The following is a 10322-nucleotide window of genomic DNA, read 5'->3' on the forward strand; positions in this document are numbered from 1 at the left end:
GTGTGTGTGTGTGTGTGTGTGTGTGTGTGTGTGTGTGTGTGTGTGTGTGTGTGTGTGTGTCCAATGTGTGTAAATATTACCAAGAAATTGATCATTTCACTCAGCATTGCAGCTGGGTTGTGATTAAGCACAAGTAATATTTATGCTTCCTGTCTTCTCTATCATAAAATACAACTCCGCCCACCTGCCCAAACACACATGCACACACACACACCCATCAAGCTACACTGACAGGACAGAATCCTGGCACAGGCAACACTACTGCAGATTTATTTATGTAGCATTTGTACCTCCCGTAATGAATCCCAGGGCTGAGACTGAGTAACCAGCTTATTTAACCGAACCGTAGCACTAAGCCACAAGACAGTAGCGACGAAATGGCTTTTATAAAACTAGAAGAGGTGATATTTCTAAGTGAAAAGCCAAACTGCCCTCTCCTTCTGCATCTAGCCCGGCTGAATATGACAAAAGCCAGAGGCAAGACGCCCTAAGAGGACCGTCACGGACAGCATGAATGGCAAAGTGTTCATAACTCATTCATTTAAAATGGCACACAGCAGGATCCAAGCGTAGTAAATCACAAGGCCACTTCTCACACCCAGGCTTGATATGGACTCAGGGTTTGAATTATATCCTTGTGTCGATGCTGTCCAGCATTTTGCTTGTGTGTGAACTCAGGATGCTGAAGTTGTGTGAACATCAAAATTGTAAACAGCGCAACGTCACTAAAGCGCTAACGCTGCCCTAACTTTTACACTTCACAGATGAAAGAACATGTTAACTAATTCGACGTTCGTGAGCAGAAGGTGACCTTGACAGTTTGTCAGTGGGCAAGTGACTAACATAAAGTTGAGCCGCCTGCGTTCTTATTTCATGGATGGTGGCATGTATTACACCCTGTGGTAAGCCCTGGTTTGAGGTTTCACGGTGGTTCATAAATACTTGCATTAAAAGTCAGCTACATTTCTTTTTGACCGTGACTCATGAGCCTGTTTGAAGCTTCCCCCGCAGCTGCAGCAGTTTATCTCTAATGGCCGCCGGGTTTCGGCTCATACTTTACATGTTTGATTTGCACACAGACAACAACTCCGCAGCAGCAGCTGATGAATTGCAGCGCTTATTTAAATGTAGGGCAGCATAATCACTGCACGCAAGACGATCAACGTTTAAATTAAACCACAACAACAGAAAAGAAGAACAGCTGCGCTTGTTTAGGCTTTTTTTCTTCTTCATGTTAACAGGACCCGCATTTAAGGCCGCTCTACACTGAGGATAAAGATGAACTGTAGTTCACACGCGCCACAGGAGATGAGGTTTCATCAAAGAGAGTAATTGCTCTGGTGACTTTACCAAAGGATAATAAAGTCTTTCAAGTTCATAGAAGAAATGGCGGTTGTAGTTATAGCTATTTCTGTTAACAAGCTCATTTTATGCCGTGACATTTCCCCAGGGTCCTTTAAACAAGCCCCTGATTGGTCATCTTCTGCATTCATTTTTCTCACATTTACAGCTACGACATACACTCCTATGATTATGAATAATGCTGGCTCACAATAAGTCACTGTAATTGCAATTAGTATAAAAGGTCAACGTGGTTATTGCTGTAGAGCACAGAGGTGACGTAGTGTTTTATCACACCGACAGAGCATTAACCACGCACAGCTTGAAAACTTATAGCACTGCTTATATTTACTTACAGAGTCCGTCCATTTGTCAGCGTCTGCTGATTTCGCAGAACATGAGCAACCATCAACACATTTTAAGAGCCGATGTCAAAACACAATCATTAATAACGTCTACAATTGATAGCACGCAATAATATTCAGGAGACATTAGTTTATTGCGTATAAATCGCAATGACAGTTTGCATTTCTGTGTTTTTAAATCACATATATCAGCATGGTGAAGGGACTTCTGTGATACACATATGGGCCTCCAGATTCAGTGAGAAAACAAGATTTAGCATTCAGCCCAGTGGAGATAATGAAATCATCAGTTTATGTTTTGGTTTGTGTGGAAGTGTCTGCTGCAATGGTGTATCCAGCTTCTTAATTGAATTTTTATACCATAATTTGTCTGGTAATACCGAAACAGCTCCACAGTTGTGGTCAGAAGGACATAACAGCTTGATGATGTCATCAGACACAGTTACAGAGGGGAGGACACATACAGAGGCAAATATGCATGCTCATACAAACCTTATCATACCTGAGTGTTTTAGCATTGCACACAGAATTTTCTGGTAATTGTTTGATTTTTTTTTTTTTTTTAATCTCTGCAGCAGTGGTAAAAATGTTTCTCCTTTCAACCCACGTACAGTTGTGGTCAGAAGTTTAGATATAGACATCATGGCCATGAATGTCATTGAAATTTGGTGCTTTTAACAAATTCTTTGAGCTGTTATTTTTACAGGATGGAAAGTTTCTACTTCTCAGCATAAAAAGGATTTTTTACAGCATTCATTGGACTGACCAATACTCTCCAAATAAGAGAGTTGTAGATTTCCACAAGTGAAGAAAGTATCCTGGAGCCATTTCTAGTTAACTCCAGATTACAAGATCAGGTCAAACAATTGTACATAAGTTGAATTTAGCTGGATGGGTGACAATGATCTGGAAGAAGATCCAATTCCCTCTCACTCAAATGAGAGGGAATTGGTTTGCAGTTTTATGATAAACAAAGAAACAACCAACAATGAAGCCTGCCATGAACTGGAAACTGCTGGAACATTAGTGTCACTGTCCACAATAAAAGAAGTTTCACCTGACCGTGGACTGAGAGGGTGCCGAAAGTGAAATTTCCAGTTGTCAACACAGAGGATGATCTGATATCCTCGTGTTGGTGTTGTTCCCAGACCATTTCACGCAGCTTTAGTACAGTTTTTTGTTTTACGCCGGTTTTTCCCGAAGTCGCAAAAGTATGACGTCACAACATTCTGACTGGTCACTTGCAATGTTGATCCTGGAACAACATTTAGTATGATGATCTGGGAACAACACCAACACGAGGATATCAGATCAACCCAACACAGACAAGCCAAATTCATCTGGAGAAAGGTTTTGTGGTCAGACAAGACAAAGATTAATCTATTTGGCTACAATGTGGCTGTCAAGCATGGTGCTGGTAGCATAACGCTCCGGGGCTGTATTGCTGCCAGTGGTGGTGCTGGTACACTGCACAAAGTGGAAGAAATAATGAAGGAGGACTACCTCAAATCTTTAACTTCACCTCAAGTCAACAGCTAGATGTTTGAAACTTGGACATGTTTGGGTGTTCCAACAGGACAATGATCCCAAACAAATATCAAAACTGGATTTAGAATGGGTAAAACAGGCGAACATTACATTTCCGGAACAGCCTTCCCTTCTTGTTTTTTAAAGTCATTGAAGATGTTTGCTGTTCAATCATTCCACCCTAAAAGAGGAACACTTCAAAGAAATCCTTAAAAGCCCCAATATTAAAAGGACATTCATGCCCATGATAGGATATGTAAACTTCTGACCACAACTGTACATGGACTGAAAGAAGTAATGTTTTCAACACGGCTGCAGAGATAGTATTTCACAACTACAGGATAAAATTCTGTGTGAAATCCTAAAACGCTAACATTCAGGTGTGAAAAGGTGCGCATAAGCATGCATGTTTGCCTCTATACGTGTCCTTCACTTCACAACTTGGTGTCTGATAACAGCATCAAGTGCAGTGCAGCTCTAATTTTGACCTTCAGCCAGACCACGGCACCTATCCCTGACACTCCTCCCTGTGGATTCTAAAGATTCATGCTGCCGTCCTTGGTATGCACTTCGTACACGCTTCAGTTTGAGTTCAGGCTACAACACCAGTGCAAAGATATGAATAGAGAAAACATCATTATTCGTCAGAATAGGAATGAATCTGGGAATATCTGTGTGTCACGCTATGATGTGTCTTTATCAGCAAGTGGCTTCACTACAGGCAGAGTACTATCAGGTCATCTGTCACAGGTGACAGGAACAGATGAACCCTGCGCCCCAGGGAGCAATGCAAGTGCAAGATTGTGTCCAGGATGAAGAGCTTTAGGTGCTCAAAGGTGGCCGGGAGCTGCAAAACCTGGACAGCTTTTATAAACATGGTTCTCATCTACAGCAAGCCTTCCCTGGGGAGCCTAATCGCAGCATAGCAGTTAGTGGTGAAAAATGACTGCTGCTGAATGGTGTCTGTTGCTTCTGGGCATCCCTGGTTGTTTCTGTCTCCGAATTTCATTTCATTGAACAATGTGCTATTGTTTGCAACAGCATTATCACTTTCAAAGCGGTCATTGGATAAAATAAACAGATGGTATCAAAATGTGCACAGAAAATGTGTGCGTGTGAGCGCATCAGGAAAATGAAAGTCATTTTATAATGGTTACTACTGGCTGCGGGCAGCAATACAAACATTTTAAGCAGGCGATTCAAAGTGCAATGGTTCAATGCAGAAATACTGAGGGCTCACTAGATGAATACAGAATGCGTTTGAAAGGCATTTCATCCTTATTCCTGCTGCATACAAATCATTTCAGTGAAAGTTTGTCTGTACAATTTTACTCCAGGGAACCTTAACATTCAGCTCAGGGTGCCAGTGTATCCTTGACACACACACACACTTTCAAACAGCGCTGATACAAGCTCACTCAAAACTAACACGATCAAACAGATGAAAGGTACAATCGTGTTGCTTACTAACACACAAAACTACACTTGAGTGGTAACATGCTGTATGACCCCCGCAGACAAATTTATAATGCCGTCTTACAAACTCTTTTAAACTCTCTGCTAAACCTCAGAGTGAAACAACAGAAATTTTATCTGGGAAAGAGAAAGCAATGCCAGCTGACTGTCTGACTGCCTCTCTTAGTTAATGCAAATAAAGGAAGTCTAGACTCAGGGGAAAGCCACTGGCCTCAAAAACGTCAGTCAGCGAGCAGCACCAGAGGCAGACGGCACCACAGATGAGACAAGATACGGTGAGGCAAAAAAAGAAATATATTTTCTGCTCTGTGGTGTAAAGTTTTAAAAAAAATACCAATGATTCAACTGGGGGCATGTCTAAGCATAAATACATGATGCTGAGTAACCATTCCATCAGATGTAAATGATTCAAAAATGATGAATGAAAAGGTTTTCGCTCCAAATTTGCGACAGAGCAACGATATGTGCGACAAGATTAGAGTCCTAAAATAATTCAGGAAATTTAAATTAAGCAGGTTCGTGTGACAGCCTTGTTTCCACAATGCTCTGTGGGATTTGTGCATCCTCGTGGGGGAATGTTTCATTATGAAGCCAGTAATGGATGTGATCTCTACAAGTAACAAACATCAACAGCAGCTGAAGCAGCATTCAGACTGACAACAAACACTGCAGAAGCTTAATATAGTCATGAATATAAGTATAGAACTCCCTAATGTGGTGACACTTTGTGACCTTTTATTGGACACAAAATTAGAGAATCCTGGAGGAGAATGATGCATTTTGGTAATACCAACAAATCGAAGCCTTGTATGTGTGTGTGTGTGTGTGTGTGTGTGTGTGTGTGTGTGTGTGTGTGTGTGTGTGTGTCAGAGTCCATTTCAGACCAACAACTACAGCTTCTTTCTTATATAAACAGCAAAATCTCTTCTTAATATTTTACCAAAATCATAGCCAACTGCACCTCAGTTATTTTGAATGTAATTCATTTTCAATAGGGATTTTGAAAGATAGCGTAACATTAGTCTTTTATATTTGAATTGTGTCATAGATACAGTATTGCACAAAAGGTTTGAGCCACCCCAATTCTCTTGATATTTTGCTACAATAATGGGAAGTAGGAGAAGCGATTTGTTGAAGCTTGTGTAAACATAAAGGAAAACACAGAATTTGAGGTTAAATCAGAGTTTATACTATTCTGAAAAACTTGAAAGTCAGTATTTCTTATGACCACTTTTATTGTTCAGCATAAACTCTCTTAGGCAAACTTTCCCTTCACTTCTTTAAGTAGTCTTTAGGAATAATTCCAAGATCTTCTTTGTTCTGTTCTCTGTCAAGATGAAACTGCTTCTACAATGCTGAGCTCCACTCTCTGGGGAGGCCAATCCATGACTGATAGAAAACCACACAATGGAACACTATCCAGTATGCTTTTACTACACTGGGTTTGGGGTCATTTTAATGTTGAAATATGAAGCTGCTACTAATTACATGCTGTCCATATGGTGTTGTGTGGTTGATCAAAATCTGATGATACTTTTACGCATTAATAATTCAATTAATTCTGACAAGATCGTCAACACCACCATGGCTCATTATGGTGCAAATACATCCCAAAGCCATGACGGAATCGCCACCTTGTTTCATGGCATGTCTCCTTCACTGATGATGATTTGACAGCTTTCAAATTTGGATTCATCACTTCTTCAGAGTTTTTACCATTGATTTTCAGCCCAGTTCTGGGGTAATCTGGCATACCTCAGCCTTTTCTCCCTGTTTTGCTTCCTTAAGAATGACTTCTTGACAGCCAACCTTCCACTGAGACCACCTCTGATGAGTTATGTTTTGGCATTTCCTATAGATTCAGCTAAAAACATGGGAACTGGGTTTGTTTTTGCAACAAGCTCCTAGTAACAAAGAGTCTAGAGATACAATTTAAAATTGGCTCCCAGAGTTAGGGTGCGTTTTCCGTGCTTGAATAATTTATATATCAGTGTTAAGTGACTTAAAAATCAAGCAAATGAAAAAAAGAGTTGTCTGAAAATGATCAGGTGCAAGGACTGAAAAAGGTTGAAAAAGCAGCCAGTGCCCAAATAAAAATGTTTAAAGACCTTCAGAAAACCAGGCGCACTATTGCTCAAGACCACTTAAAAAAAATGACAACAAAGGTCTCCTCGAGACAAGACTCCTCGGTAGCAAAATATTAAAAAATTAGGAGTAGATCAAGACTTTTTCACAGTAGTGTTTTAAAACCACAATAATCATGTAGAGTAACATTTCATATTGTTACACTAACACTAACACTGACACTAACATAATTGCATTAGTTGAATGTTTTATTATATTTTTATTAGGTTCATAAATACCCTTAAAAAGCTAGTTAGTAATTAATACCATTATGAAATAAAAGGAGGAGGAGGAAAGGGAAAAGAAGATGAGAGCAAAAAGGGAAATGAGAATAAGAATGTAGATTCTGACAGTAAGTCACTGTTAATATGAGCTCTCTTATTCTCAGGCCAGAATCACACCAACCAAATCAGGTTTAATGAATTTTAGTGCAGACATGTCTGCATTTTCTCAAAATTATTCCGTCCTCAGAGAAGGGTAGGCGGCTTGGATTGCCAAGGCCGGACTTAATGATTTCCCTTTCTATGCAAATTGTCCCCAGATTATGGTAGAATTTAATAGGTTGTGTCTGGGAATCCTTAATAAGTAAAATACTGGTCACAGAAGCTTCAAGGCTTTGGGGCTTTCACGGCACTGAGCTGTAAGCGGAGCTGTCAGCAGAAATATGAGAAATATGGAGTGTACAAAAGGTATAGCCTCTCTTCACAGTGGAGAAATTTGTTTAAGTAAAAGTGACTGGAGTCCAGCAAAGCCTGAGTAATGAGAGAAAAGTCTGTCAACATGCCAGCAGGCTGCTGAAGCTTGGCAGAGAAGCCTCATGTTGACTGAGTATGTGCTTCCAGCAGGTGGCAAACTAACTCCAGCGTGAACCAACGTAAGCACAAGGGAACGATATCAAGACTCGGTCTAATCTATGACTAAAAGATGAGTGAATCCACACAGAAACTGGGAAATAATCCAGATTTATTAGGATTAAATTACACACTATTGTATCAAAGAAAACATGCACAGCAATGCAGCACAAATGTGATTAAATTAATGACAGAGAGCCGATTAGGCAACGACACCACCAAGCTTTCCACAAACAACACACATGAACAATCCTTAATCTGAAACTTAAAAGAGCATTTTTAAACGAGTGTACTTTGCTTGTAGCACTGTGGGTAACATTTATCTATAAATAGTCTACTACAGCCTGTGATCTTTAAACCTTTTTGGGGATGACATGCCCCCTAGAGACAGACAAATTTTTCACAATTTAAATATTTCACAGCTCCTCTACAGAGAATCACAGGACAGGGAAACGCATTTTGTCCTCACTGAAACCACAATCAATGCACCCCGAGGTGTAATGCAAGTTAACTTTGGCTCCAATATGCGGCTGCTGCTCGGAAGTGATGTTAGGCGAGTGCTGTTGCTGGGGAATTACAGGACAGGACAAGTCAGAAGAGATGTATTTTTATTGTCTGTTGATTTCATGTGTTACCTTGTTTGAACTCTGAGGGTGTAAGCCACTGAGCTATAAAGGAAGATGGAGTAAAAACATATGAAATTAGAGTTGAATATAAAATCATAAACAGTCTTCTCATGGAGAAGCTGTGGATGGATTTGCAGACATCTTATCAGATTATTTGGCATCTTTAATCTTAACTTCTAAAGTGAGGCAACATTTTGTGAGCGTCTTTGGCTCCCTACAATCAGATGCACATTCTTTATGACACCTACTGTTTCCAGAACAATCCTCGTGAGCTGAGTGATTCTATACTTAAATAAACAGGTGGAAAACTACCGAAAGGGGATCAAGATACTGCACCCAGAAGACAGCTACACCTCTGCATCTCAACAACATGTAATAGGAACCCGATCGTCTTCTTTTACAGTTCGGTCCACGGGACTTAAAGAGGGGGAGGGGGTCACCTCTTTGCGCATCGGTGGGCTTTAAAAAAAGTGCTCAAACAATTCTGCACAATCTGGTGGATTTTAATAGTTAAGGAAAGTAATGTTTCTTTAAATAAGGAGATTTAAAATATAAGTTACCTTGTCTGCCTTGATGGAGCCTCTGCGATAGTTTCCTGCACCTGCAGATGAGTTCATGGTCCCATAAATAGAGATAGTCTGCAATACAAAATATTCACCTGAAGAAGCCTGAACAACCAACTTTCATCTCTCTCTCTCTCTCTCTCTCTCTCTCTCTCTCTCTCTCAGCTGGTAATCACGAGGATCTCCGCGCTTGTTGTCTAAAATCGTAGAGCCAAAGGTGCCCAATGCGCCTTTTCGCCGATAAGTGCCTGCGTCTGAGCTACAGCTGTTCCAACAATGTGCTCCAGATTAAGCGTCACCCACCTGTAGTAAGGCTATTTAAAAGTGTTGTCCAATGGTAAATCAAAGCTCTTTGTGCGCAGCCTCTCTTCGGAGATAGTGAATCCCCTCGGGGGTGTACAGTGTGCGCTTCTCTCCTGAACGACACAGATGAGTCGCAGAAAAGCAGAAAGTTTCTAAAGGATGACGATTCACAAAGGTTTCCAGTCAGTAAATGGAGTTTCTTTGATAGATTTGTACAGTTCCTGCAGAATAAACTGAGTTCGTTTATAATAGGTTGTGCATTTACAAACGGGGCGATCGTGGCTCAAGAGTTGGGAGTTCGGCTTGTAATCGGAAGGTTGCCGGTTCGAGCCCCGGCTCTGACAGTCTCGGTCGTTGTGTCCTTGGGCAAGACACTTCACCCGTTGCCTACTGGTGGTGGGAGAGCCCGGTGGCGCCAGTGTCCGGCAGCCTCGCCTCTGTCAGTGCGCCCCAGGGTGGTCCTTAGGGGCTAGAAAAGCGCTATACAAATACAGGCCATTTACCATTACAAAGAAAAAGGCGAAAGAGATGTAAAGCAGACTGTTTATCGGCAAACTGCACATGCGGGTTTTTTGTTGGCCATCTTATCTACGCTTTTCTGAAAGTTACGCCCCACGTAAGCGAGCATTTCAAGGATGGGTCGTTTCTGAGAGCTAATTTCACAGCAGTATCTAGCTCATGACTACACTGGGAGCTTTAGACTTAGCTCTCACAACCTTTTTATGAGTTGCCGGGCGCGTCTGACGCGGTTATTAGTTGGACAAAGGTGCGTAATTTGACCTCCGCCGGTAAACTTCCGCATCGAGCTGCAATTAGAAGCTTTTAGCCGTCAGAGTTGATCAAAGGCGAAGCTGTGTCGCCCTCCAGCCACTCGGAGTTTAATATAAAAAAAAATTCAGCGGGCCTAATGAGGAGGGGGATGCAAAAGAGTTCATTACAGAAAGTAAAGTGTGAATTTAGTAAAACCACGGGGAGCTAAGTGGCGGCGCACTCTGCAAATACTAATGATGCTGGGCTGGGGAGTCTGCTGCAGCTAATTAGACGAACGTAGGACAGACCTTTCTTTTTGTGAGAAGAAAAATGTTGATATTTATTTAAATAATTGTGTGTAAATTCTGTAAAGGCACTGCTTTGTTGCACTAGTTT

The 10322-nt window shown here is 41.2% G+C and overlaps 1 protein-coding gene across 1 annotated transcript in view; it reads right to left on the reverse strand.

Annotated features, from left to right (window-relative positions):
* Positions 1 to 8942, reverse strand: part of LOC102194369 (dipeptidyl aminopeptidase-like protein 6) — a 90559-nt gene extending 81617 nt beyond the window's left edge. The window contains exon 1 of the mRNA XM_005721356.2: positions 8871 to 8942. Coding sequence (XP_005721413.1) covers positions 8871 to 8927 — 57 coding nt within the window. The 5' untranslated portion in view covers positions 8928 to 8942. The remainder of the gene's footprint in view (positions 1 to 8870) is intronic.
* Positions 8943 to 10322: the final 1380 nt, after the last annotated feature.

This window comes from Pundamilia nyererei, unplaced genomic scaffold, assembly GCF_000239375.1.
Source record: "Pundamilia nyererei isolate P.nyererei 1_Seehausen unplaced genomic scaffold, PunNye1.0 scaffold00004, whole genome shotgun sequence".
Classification (NCBI taxonomy): domain Eukaryota; kingdom Metazoa; phylum Chordata; class Actinopteri; order Cichliformes; family Cichlidae; genus Pundamilia; species Pundamilia nyererei.